General features: G+C 43.8%; 1 protein-coding gene and 1 non-coding gene across 2 annotated transcripts; one reads left to right on the top strand and one right to left on the bottom strand.

Annotated features, from left to right (window-relative positions):
- Window positions 1–3,154: 3,154 nt before the first annotated feature.
- On the bottom strand, window positions 3,155–8,505 carry LOC123665727 (influenza virus NS1A-binding protein homolog B-like). Its single transcript, XM_045599988.1, has 6 exons — window positions 8,484–8,505; window positions 7,886–8,409; window positions 7,644–7,802; window positions 5,154–5,738; window positions 3,481–4,164; window positions 3,155–3,187 (listed from the first exon to the last, which is right to left on the bottom strand). Exons 1-6 carry the CDS (start codon window positions 8,503–8,505, stop codon window positions 3,155–3,157), a joined length of 2,007 nt encoding a protein of 668 aa, XP_045455944.1.
- A 1,141-nt stretch (window positions 8,506–9,646) lies between these two features.
- LOC123665787 lies at window positions 9,647–9,765 on the top strand. Its single transcript, XR_006745106.1, has one exon. It is a non-coding gene; the product is annotated as a 5S ribosomal RNA (ribosomal RNA).
- The last annotated feature ends 2,858 nt before the right edge of the window (window positions 9,766–12,623 follow it).

The following is a 12,623-nucleotide window of genomic DNA, read 5'->3' as shown; positions in this document are numbered from 1 at the left end:
ATTAAGTATAGTACTGCACATTAATTAATCTTCAAATATTCGTGAATCAGTCTTTAAACATGCTTAATCAGTCTTGATTGTTATTTTTTCATAAAAAATTAATACTCTGGAGATGGACACGGGCTGAAAGTCTCTTGATTTTGTGTTAATTTGTGTTAAGTCTTTTGCACGAGCATTACGTATTATAATTGTGTTTGCAGGCAAACGGAGAAAAACCAACTTCAATTATATCGACAAGTAGTACAACGTAAGTAGACGAAAAAATACTCGAGTAAATACGCACTATCAAACATAACTTCAAAAGTTGTAATCAGATCTCGATGAAATTTAAATGTGACCAAATGATAAGCATCGGCTTTCGGTTAAATTAAAAATCATCAAAATCGGTAAACCCAGTAAAAAGTTATGCGGATTTATGAGTTTCCCTCGATTTCTCTAGGATCCCATCATCAGAACCTGGTTTCCTTATCATGGTACCAAACTAGGAAAATCTCCTTTCCAACAAAAAAAGAATTGTTTTCTAATGTTTACGCGAATTTTACTCATTTAATAAAACACTTTTTTCGGATTTTATCGCGGTTTATTGTTAACTTTTGATTCCCGACGTTTCGGATACTTTACAGCAACCATGGTCACGGCCGGACTCAGTCCTCCCGTGACCATGGTTGCTGTAAAGTATCCGAAACGTCGGGAATCAAAAGTTAACAATAAACCGCGATAAAATCCGAAAAAAGTGTTTTATTAAAAAAAAAAGAATTATCAAAATCGGTTCATAAAGGACGGAGTTATCCCCGAACATACATAATATATACAATTTACGGTCGGATTGAGTAACCTCCTCCTTTTTTTGAAGTTGGTTAAAAATGTTCATACACCTATGATTCTCCGGGATAATATTAGTAAATTTACCTTAATTGAAATAGTATTTTATTTTGTTTTTGAATATAGTAAATCTGAATTGTAACACTAATTAAAAGGTTGAATAGATAAACTTTTGAAAAAAAAAATGTATTTTAGGCTAAAACATCATAATACGTTTAGAAATTGAATATATAATACACAGGGGGTCGGATAAATTCGACTCAGGCGGAATGAGCCCGAAAGTTTTTGTCGGATAAATCCGACTCAGGCGGTGAAAGGGTTAATATTATATGGGATAGCGTTAAAATGTTCAGGGTGAAATTGATATTCAGAAATATTCATAATTTACAATAAAACCTTTACAATGTTTTACCATAAAAGATTGACATTTGCAATATTTTATAAGGATTTTTTTTTTGCACTCAACATAAAAAAAAAAGAAAAAAAACAATAACAAAAAATAAATTAATAACAAATCGCTTTACGGTAACATTATTTAACAAATTATAATTCGTGAAATTTTAAAATATAGGTAAAGAACATGGCCTATTTTATCGCTTCTGCTGTTCATTCACTTATACTCATTCGCCTCTAAAAATATTATGACCACATCTCTATTTGCCTTTTACAAAAATATATTGAAATGTCATATTAAAAAATATTAGTTCGCTTATACGCTCGGAATTCGTATTTTGGTTGTTTTGATGTGTTTAAAATGATAAATTGATATTTGTTTTAGGTGAAATAAATAGTAAATGGAGTTTTACAAATGTCCGTAAACTAATGTGTTATGAAAGTGAGTGATAAACGCGGAAAAAAACGTGAATTACGATTGACAGGGGTTTGTTTACCAAATATGACTCTTCCAAAAATACGGAATATACTTATTTTATACCTCTGCGAACTGAACAACGCAAACTGCGATCTAACGAAGTCAGCACAGCTAGTAGGAGTGTAAAGAAAACAAAAAAGAAATCTTAACCCAATTTATTTAATGGAACATAAAATACAGTACAGGAAGCAAGTCCTCGCGAGCCGCGAGCCGCGACCCTTCCAGCCTCGCTCTCTTTAAACTATAACAACGAATCATCGTAACAAACATTTCCCTAACGGTCTGTAACAAGCGCTCGAGCGAGGCGCGCAGAGGGCCGCGGTCCCGGCTTACAACCATCACGTTTACATCACAATAGAAGTAATGTCTTTTACTAAATAACGCGGCGGCGGCCGGACTTCTACACGCGACCTGACGAGCTTAAGTAGTCGTCGTCTATTGGCCGCCGCCCGACAGGCTTGCCAGAAAGTTTTGATTCAAGTCGCCCCATCTATGGTCGAAAGTCGCAAAATATTCTTAGCAGTCGCCCAATGAAAGTTTGAAAATACCCTAGGATCTGTCTGTCAGTTTTTTATGACAGTCTATCATAACAGACTCGAAATTAAAAATTATTTATTTAAAATATTATTAACTTACATGATGTCCCAAGATACAAAAGATAAAATAAAAGATACACATAAAATATATTGACTCAATTTCAAAATTAAAGGAAGCTTATTGGGACATTAAAAAAAAACAATATTTTTTGTAACGGTTTTTGTACTTTTAACTTGTTGCCAACGCTGAGGATTAAAGAGAGCCTAATTTGCGACTTGTCGCCCAAACTTAAAAAAAGGAGCGTATCCATGAAAAAAATCGCCCAATTCGCGACAAATCGCCCCATCTGGCAACACTGCCGCCCGATACAAATAAAAAGTGAATCCTCGTCACACTGACCGGCGCGGCGCGGTGGAATACACGTCTTCTTTTTTTAATTTTAGTCTGTTAGCAGTTACAACGGATTTGGACCGCACGAAATACAAGGAAGCAAAGCTGTTCGAGATAGCCGACACAGCGACGCGTTCCCGTCCGCGCCGGCCGCATCTTACATTATACATATCAACTTAAAGCACGATAGTGTCACAAGGTCGCTAGACGCTCTGGAATAATTTTATAGTGTAGATAAAATGCAAATATTTGGTCCTTTTAAAAATCGACCATTTAGTTCCTAGTAAAATATGTAAAACACCAATATACACAAAACCGGAGTCGGACGTTGCGTGGAATGTTAGCCGTGTCGTCGAGGACGAAATGATACTTTACGAATATATCTATAAATAGTCATTACAAATCATCACTAATACAAAAAGCGGCGACCGACTCCATCCAAATCTGCCATCGTCGTAGTGCGAGCGTCCAGCGCGACGCGAGAACAATTCTTGAGGTAGGTGCGGCGCGAAGACGGCCCGCGGCGGGCGCGCACTAGGCGGCCGGCGACAGCTCGCCGTTCTGCGCCTGCAAGCGGTCGGCCGTGAGCGTCGTGTATAACAATAAGAATTGATTATCATAATATAACAATGTATTTTGTTAAATACTTTAAATCGATAAGCTTATGTTGTATCTCTTTTTTTGTTTTGTTTTACGTTTTACTCTTTGTATTTAGTCCTTGTTGTAAATTATGTACTATGTGTTTTCTTTTTATATAATTTTAACCTAATGCAGTCTGTTTTCACAAATAAATTTATTATTATTATTATTATTATTGTGTGCCGCGCCGCGGGCGGGGCGCCGGCGGCGGCGGCACTCACCTCGGCGTCCTCCGCGGCGGGGGCGGCGGGGGCGGCGGGGGCGGCGAGGGCGGGCGGCGGCGGCGGCGGCGCGCACAGCAGGGTCCACTCGCCGTCCGGCTCGTACAGGCACTCGACGCAGGCCAGGAAGTCCTTGCCCGAGAAGCCGCCCGCCGCGAACAGCACGTCGCGCAGCTCGGCCAGCGCGGGCGCGGCGCGCGGGCGGCGCAGCGCGGGCCCGGCGCGCCAGGCCGCGGCGCCGGGCGCCAGCAGCGCCGTGCCGCGCAGCGAGGCGGCGCCCGCCGAGCCGCCCGCCGCCACCAGCTGGCCGCGCCACACGGCCGCGCCCGCCGAGCGCCGCGCCGTGGGCAGCGCCGGCCCCTCCGCCCAGCCGGCCGCGCGCCCGCCCAGCGGCAGCGTCTCGGTGGACGCGATGCAGTTCCAGGCGTCGCAGCCGCCGAGCGCCCACAGCGCGTCCTGCCAGACCGCGCCGGCGCACTGGCTGCGGCCCGTGAGCAGCGCCGGCGCCTCGTCCCAGCGGTCGGTCGCGGGCGAGTAGCGGTGCACGGCGCGCAGGCTGCGGCCGCCCGCCCAGCCGCCCAGCACGTACAGCTCGCCGCGCGCCTCGTCCGCCGCCGCCGCCGCGTACGAGCGCGCCAGCGGCATGCGCGCCCGCGCGCTCCACGCGCCGCCCGCCCCCGCACTCTGGGGGTTCAAGAGGGGGGAGTGAGATCTGTAAACTACGGCAATCGCTTACCGTCGTATGAGCCGTACGCTTGTTTGTCGAACTGTATGTATAATTGTATAAAATACCAATGTGCTTTAGACTACACGACAGGAGTAAAACTTCTGCAGAATGAGCATGCACTGTCTTACATATACGAAACGTAACTTGCTGTGAAAGAAAGAAAATGTGTGATCGCATCTCTTTCTATTGTTCCATTCGCCTCATCCGATCACACTTCTTGTAACGCTCTCGTCGCGCACTCCTCAAGTCAAACGTACGTAAAGAAATTTTACTTGAAAAAGCTATATGCGATGTATATACATATACTTTATTTTAATTTTTACTATTTTTCTTACATTATTTATTTGTCTAAATATATTGTATATGTTTAGGTAAAACTGTACACCTAAACTGTCTACATGTATACCATTTCCTTTACCCAAAGGTTGCCTGGAAGAGATCGCTCATTAGCGATAAGGCCGCCTTTTGTACTTAACTTCTGTTTTTGTTTTTGTATTTTTGCTCACTCTTGGTGTACAATAAAGAGTTTTTATTATTATTATTATTATATGCACTTTATGTGTGTGCGACAAAGCCAGCCCTGCGATCACCATCCCGCCTGCCCAGTGTGGTGACTATGAGCAACACACACGAGTTCGCATTATTTTTACTCCTTAAGAATTGGTTATCATAATATAAGACCCTTAGTATGAAAAACATATGAGGAGTAAAACCTACTGAACGAACGACCTAGTTACGTTTATTGTAACGCCATCTATCGAAACCCTATCGGGTGATATGGTTCCGAAAGACGACGACGTTTTCTAATAACGCCTTTTAATGGAAACCAATAGGGTTCCGATAGATGGCGCAATTTGATTTGTTTATTTACTACTGGTAATGGAAGGAGTAAACTCCAGTCGTTCGTCGGAGCTGACACATATACACTCTTTACCTCCTCGTACACGTCGACCGAGTCCAGCTCCGTCTGGCCGTCGGAGCCGCCGAACACGTAGAGCGCGTCGCCGAGCCTCGCGGCCGGGAAGCGCGCGCGCGCCCGCGTCATGTCGGGCAGCGGCGCCCAGGCGTTGGTCTGCGGGTCGTAGGCCTCGGCGGAGCGCAGCACGCGCGCGCGGTCGTAGCCGCCGCACACCACCAGGCGCGCGCCCAGCGCCGCCGCGCCCACCGCGCAGCGCCCCACGGCCATGGGCGCGCGCTCGGCGGCGCAGGGCGGGCCGGCGCCGCCCAGGCGGCCGCCGCGCGGGCCCGCGGCGCCGGCCGCGCGCCACGCCACGCGCGCCGCCGCCAGCCGGCCGCGCAGCGCCAGCACGGCGCGCGTGGCGCCGGCGCCGGCGCGCGCCGCGATGACGGCGCTCTCGCCCGCGGGCTCGGGCGCGTCGCGGCGGCGCGCGCGGCCGCGCTCGCGCGCCTGGCGCCGGTACTCCTGCAGCTCGGGCGCGTCGCCCAGCGCCGCCGGCAGCTCGCCGCAGTCGCGCAGCTCGCCGCTCGCGTCCACGAACAGCAGGTGCGTGCGCGAGCACAGCTCCTCCAGCTGGAATTACAATCGGTTCGAATAGAGTAATAATAATAATAATAATACACTTTATTGTACACCAAAAACAGAAATGATACATATCAAAAAAAGAAAAAAAAGGGTACTTTCAGTAGTAAAAAATAAATTATAAAATTTAATAATTATTAAAATTTATGTAGATTTGGAATCATAAAATCACATTATTGTTTTGTTATATTGAAATCAAGAGTCGTATATTTTAATCTGTATATCACGTGACCTAAAACACGACTCGCCATGGTATGACGTCATACGAGCAAAAACAAAATTCAACCAACTTCAAACTTTTGAAGTATTAAAGTTCGGTCTTATACGACTTTTGTTATTAACCATGTTACGTCACCAAAATGGCTGATAGCGTTTTCGCAGAAATACAAAAGGTTTAAAATGTAATTTAATTTTATGGCATGAAAGCGTGTTTATTTCGCCGAAATATATTTCTTTTTGTGGCTTTTAATTGGAAAATCAACATTTTGAAGTAATTTTTCAAACATAGTGGAATGCCGTATTTAGCTATGTGGCGCGCATGATTATAATTCTTGTGAGCTTAAAAAAATTAACACAATACGAGACGAACTTGCTTAGTGAGTAAATGGGTTCGAACATTTTTGTATGGAGCCTGGCATATCTAACCGCCGCCATCTTGATTTTTTTTCAAAATTTCCGACTGTCCAAAGGCGATCATTGAAAATCGAGTTATTACGCGTGTGTGAGTGAGCACTCCATTGTCTTCAAATACTAGCAGCCCCCAAGTATATTTAGCTATTAACATGTTTGCAACTACATATAAAAATATTGATTGTTATAAACAAAATAAGTAAATACGCATGTGTATACGCATTTTATTTAAATATCCATAGTATGTAGTTTGCAAATGTTTGCCGACACCTCATTTTGTACATAGGTACAAACTAAAATTTGAAGACAATGGAATGCACATACACGCGTAATTACTCGATTTTCAATGATCGCCTTTGGACTCATATGGCGATCTTTACTTCTAAATATCTCGGAAACGTGACACTTTAAAATAACATGTTATATAACATTTTTTGATTGTATAAGTGTCCTCTATCCAAATATACCACTTTTACCGTACTCGGAAATTTTGAAAAAAAAACCAAGATGGCGGCGGCTAGATATGCCACAAAGGTTCGTACCCCTTTAGTCAATTGGCTATATTATAGTTAGTGAGTTCTGCACGCCGAGTTACAAAAAAGTGAACCGATACCAGTAATTAGTAAGGGCACAGCAAAAATTAACAAGCTCAAACTCAGGATGATTAATCACTTCAAAATTTAAAGCAGCCCGACTGGGCAAGTACCTCGACCTTACAGAAGATCATCATCATGATTCCAGCCTATTGCAGTTCACTGCTAGACATAGGCCTCCACAAGTTTGCGCCAAAAATGGCGTGAACTCATATGTGTTGCCCATACCATACCACCACGCTGGGCAGGCGGGTTGGTGACCGCAGGTATGACTTTATCACACCAAAGACGCTGCTGCCCGTCTTCGGCCTGAGTATTTCAAAGCCAGCAGTCGGATGGTTATCTCGCCATCGGTCGGCTACAGTGGATCAATAACCAGACAATAGGATTATATTATTATTATGTATATATTTCCAAGTGCATGCATACATGAATGTAACATTTTAACTTCAAAAAAAAAAGAAAAATCTAAACGATAGGGAGATTACAAATACAAGTACCGCCATCTATTAAAGACCAATTAAAATTTACATATTATACACTGGGGAGGGTCGGCAAAGCACTCGGGATACTTCTGGTGTTGCAGGCGTCTATAAGTTGGTAATCGCTTACAATTAGGTGATCCGTACGCTCGTTATCACCTAGCCGTATAAAAAAGTGGCGACAAACGTACGTCGACGTCGGCGGCGTGGTGGTCGCGCAGCCAGGCGAGCGCGGCGTCGGCGACCGCGGCGGGCGCCTCCTCGCCGCCGTCGGCGCTCGTCTCCCGCAGCAGCTCGATGCGGATCAGCGGCAGCGCCGCCAGCGCGCCGCTCTCGCAGATCTCGTCGAACTGGGAGCGGAGAGTGCGATGAGCGAGGTAGTCTCCACAGCGCTCCGCAGCGCTCCACGGCGCTCGCGCGGGCCGCCACTCACGTGCTGCGCGATGTAGGCGTCCAGCAGCGCGCGGTGCTCGGGCGCCAGGTCGGGCAGCTCGCGCAGCGCCAGGCAGTCGGGCGGCGCCAGGCGGCGCAGCAGGCGCTCGGCCAGGTGCGCGCGCGCCGGCTCCATGCGCAGGCGCGCCGCGGCGCGGTACAGGCGGCGCGCGGCGGCCGCGTCGCGCACGCGCAGGCGCCCGGTGTAGGCGTACTCCACGAGCTCGCGCAGCGCGTCGGCGTCCAGGCCGGGCAGGCGCAGCGTGTCGGGCGCGGCGGCGGGCGGCGCCAGCGCGGCCAGCAGGCGCGGCGCCACGGCGGCCAGCACGGCGCGGTGCGCGGCCACCTCGGCGCCCGCGGCCGCCAGCAGCACGTCGTAGTGCTGGCGCGCCTTGCGCAGCGCGTTGAGCGCGCCCAGCGCGCGCGCCGGCGCCTCGCGGTCGTCCAGCGACAGCTCCTGCTCGAGCGCGCTCGCCTCCTCGCCCTCGCTGTCGTCCGAGTGCGACGCCGCCGACGCCGCTCCACCTGGACACACACTCACTTCAGCGACACGGTTTTCGAAGGCGACAAATTCGATGAGACGTGGCGTCCTCGATTACCCAGTAGCACGAGTCTAGACATCGTTCCGAAAAGCTCGCAGTGGTCTTCGTGGGCAGTAGCGTCTCCGCGGATGCCGAGACAATATTTACGATATCGGTAGGTTCGACCGATCGACTCCGCAACGTAAGCTGCTAACGCACGAGACGACAGCCGGTCGCAGTGCAGATCACAGAATGCAGACTTACAACATGGTCGCAGTCGTTGACACGACGTTTTGTGTTCGGTTACTCATATTGTTCATCGCTTACGAATCATACAAAAGAATTTCTACCTGTAACACGAGTTTCGTCTTTGTCCACTCTCATTTTTTTTTTGTGTAAAAACCCCTATTATTAAAGCTGTCAGGTAGACACTAGAAACAAATGAAATTATCGCTACAAAGAAAAGAGAGTTCTTTTAAAAATCAGAACTTGAATAGTGACACGAAACAATTCATTTTGTTTGTTTAACATATGTTACTATAATTTCAAGCTTTACTATAACGCTTCCCAACTTCACACCAATAGCCAAGAAGGAAATTTAACGAACTCAACATTAGGCTGCACGGAGCGCATAACATAGCTCCCGGACACGCACTACTGCGGTCTGTGGCGCGGCACTGACCAAAATTTGTAAAAATAATTTGTCAATAACCATAACTAAAATTCAATTGCCTTACATTTGAATGTTATTTATCTTACGATTGTGCGACGTTATCTGATATTACCGCTGATAGGCTCGGGCCGACATGAGCGATCGCTGCGTTTACCTTGAAACGTTCATCAAAAGAAGAACGCGGTCGTAAACAATACGTTACATAAACATTGCTCGCGCGAGCCGCGGTCGCTCCGTTCACGTAACAAACAACAATAACATACGACACGTGCTTATTTCGTTAAGACGTAGAGGTGCGAGTGTCCGAGGAGCGAGAACGCGCAGTTTTATGATCTCATCGTAATTGAGAGCCCGAAGACGAACCGATGCGGGAGCAATAGTTTAATGCGCCGTCAATTGGCTAAATGATTCCAGTTTGCTCGCCGCGAACTACTCGCGAGATCGTTCATCTTATTACAACGGTCATTCTTGACCGATAATGCCTAGAGCATGTTTTTTTTTTAAGTGAATCTTCGTTAGGCGCATGAGGGGGGTAAATTTTTTACTACTTGTCACGAGTCACGAATATTTAAACGTCCATACCACGTTGAATACACCGGTTCTCGTCCGATCACCGAAGTTAAGCAACGTCGGGCGCGGTCAATACTTTGATGGGTGACCGCCTGGGAACACCGCGTGACGTTGGATTTTTGTTTTGTTTTTTTTTATTCATTTTTTTATTTTATTTTATTCAATTAGTTTGCCAAAGAAGTACTTTGTACGCACGCATTTTTTTTTTTATATACAGTCGTTAAGTAAGAGCCCGCTCTCGCGTTTGTCTTTTTTGAATAGGTGTAAAAAACATAATACGAGTATAGGCAAACCAAACCAAACCAAACTAGAGATTGACATCAAATCTAGAACTCTGGAGTAGAAAGCGTCAGCGCACACCATATATGCCACAATTCGATTTAACATCTATACAAATAAATAAAATTGGAATGTCCGTTGGATGTATATGTACACAGTACATGTAACATTTTTCAGTAACATTTTTTTTTTACAATTTTTGTCTTTCTTTCTGTCTGTTTGTTCCGGCTAATTTCTGAAACAACTGAACCGATTTTGACAACTTCACTGGCAGATACCTGATGTAATAAGGAGTAACTTAGTCTACCTTTATTTTAGAAATTTAATTATTTTTTTACTCTGAAAATTGAACAATAACGTTTTTGTTCAATTCCACGCGGACGAAGTCGCGGGCACAGCTAGTTCTGCAGTCTGCTATAAAAACTTTATAATGAATAATTCACGTGAACATTTGCTAGTCATGTTCGTTATTAAAATCACAAAATGAAAATGATCGACAATAAGTTGAAATCACATAAGAAACTCCATAAATTTTCCATCAAATTATCGGCAAGGCCGCCTGCCGTAAGTTGGAACCGATTCTGCTTCTAGGAATGACACGCAAGGCATCCTCCAAAGTAAAGTAGTGATAGAGGCTGTATGTTTCGGATATACATATCATGTGCAGTGTTGCAGTAGTTGGAATGTAGCGACGGACAGTCGAGCGCGGCGGTCGCGACTGCGGCGTCACGTTACCGTGGAAATCTCGTAATTGACTTTGCAAAAGCCTTGACTTGTTTATGCGGCATCAATTTCCAGTTCGCGGACTTCAATCTATTGGATTTCGTTCAACGGTAAAGCAATAAAGCCACTTCCTCGTCTGCATCGAGCTCCGGCGAAAACATTCATTTTACATTTTACCCTTTTTTTTGACACGACGTAACAATAAACTACTTATAAATTCCGTTTTACTTGACCTTTGTACACTTTAGTTATATTTACTCGCAAACGAAAAAAAACCTCTAATTGTATCGACAAATAATACAACGTAAGTAGATAAAAAATAATCCAGTATGTACGCGCTATCAAAGATTACTCTAAAAGTACTCGTCAGATCTCACAAATTTAAATGAGATTAAATGACAAGCATCAGGGCAAGCTTTCAATTAAACACAATAATCATCAAAATCGGTACACCCAGTAAAAGGTTATGAGGAATAATACAACGTAGGTGGATGAAAAAATAGTCAAGTACATTCGCATTCATTGATAACAACTCGGGAAGTACTTCTCAGATCTCCATTAAATTGAATAGTACCACATGAGAAGCGCGACCTTTCGTTTAAAAAAAAAGAATTATCGAAATAGGTCCGCCCAGTAAAAAGTTCTGAGGTAACACATAAAATAATAATTGTTTACAGGAAAACGAAAAAAAAAACCTACTTCAATTATTACAACGAGACAAGTAATACAACGTAGGTAGACGAAAAATGTGTCAAGTAAATACGCATTATCAAAGATTACTCCAAAAGTTGTAACCAGACCTCGATAAAATTTAAATGTGACCACATCGGCTTTCGATTAAATTAAAAATTATCAAAATCGGTACACCCAGTAAAAAGTTATTTTAGCGGATTTTCGAGGATTTTCCTCAATTTCTCTGGGATCCCATCATCAGATCCTGGTCTCCTTATCATGGTACCAACTTAGAATATGTTCTTTCCAATAAAAAAAGAATTATCAAAATCGGTTCATAAACGATGAAGTTATCCCCGAACATACATAATATATATATATATACGGTCGAATTGAGTAACCTCCTTCTTTTTTGAAGTCGGTTGAAAAAAATCATATAAACACGTTTGATCAAGTTACTCGGTAGTTAGTGAGAACATGCGATGTCAGATAAGAGGGGAACATTAGTAAACACAAATTGTAAAGAAATGTCTATCACACGGTAATTATTTTATTACTATATTTTATTATATTTTATATATATATATATATATATATATATATCATCTTGTGGTCACATTTAAATTGCCTCGAGATCTGATTACAACTTTTGGAGCAATCTTTGATAATGCGTATTTACTTGACTATTTTTTCATCTACCTACATTGTATTACTTGTCGATGTAATTAAAGTCAGTTTATTTTCGTTTGCTAGCAAACAATTATTTTTGTGCTGAATAAATATGAAATTTAATCATTTATAATTCATTCCATACAAAAAATACTTTTGTATTGCAACATGAAGTTATCAAACAACCATGTTATTAAAATTATCAACAACAATAATTCCAAAGCAAAAGATCTGGTAATATACAAAGCTTGTGATACATACCAATATAACTGGACAAGAACGGAGTGTACCTCATGACAGATACTATGTAGATAAGCAACTCACAAAAATAACTGATAAAAGAATATAATAAAAGGAAATGAAATATGAGCTCAGTGCGAGGAGACGTAGTGAAGTGATCTCTGCCTACTGTTGCTATTAGAACATCATTCTACTAATAGCTGTACACACTAATAGTATATGATGTAACAATTAATTTAAATCTGGTTTGTAAACTGTTGCTTTGTACAGAGCCATTTTTAAATCATTAAGTACTAATGATAATGATTTTGTTAATTGATACACTGATAATTTCACTATTAATATCTTTCAAAACAATGTATAATGTGATTTCAGTCATATTTAAATTTGAC

This window comes from Melitaea cinxia, chromosome 24, assembly GCF_905220565.1.
Source record: "Melitaea cinxia chromosome 24, ilMelCinx1.1, whole genome shotgun sequence".
Lineage (NCBI taxonomy): Eukaryota > Metazoa > Arthropoda > Insecta > Lepidoptera > Nymphalidae > Melitaea > Melitaea cinxia.
The sequence above is the reverse complement of the archived record's forward strand: the minus strand, read 5'-3'. Positions and strand labels throughout refer to the sequence as shown.

Coding starts and splice junctions, on each gene's coding strand:
- LOC123665727 (XM_045599988.1), bottom strand. CDS start 8,505: ATGTCTAGACTCGTGCTACTGG. Junction 7,803..7,885: donor ACGCCTACATCGCGCAGCAC/GTGAGTGGCGGC, acceptor CTCCGCTCCCAG/TTCGACGAGATCTGCGAGAG. Junction 5,739..7,643: donor ACCACGCCGCCGACGTCGAC/GTACGTTTGTCG, acceptor TTGTAATTCCAG/CTGGAGGAGCTGTGCTCGCG.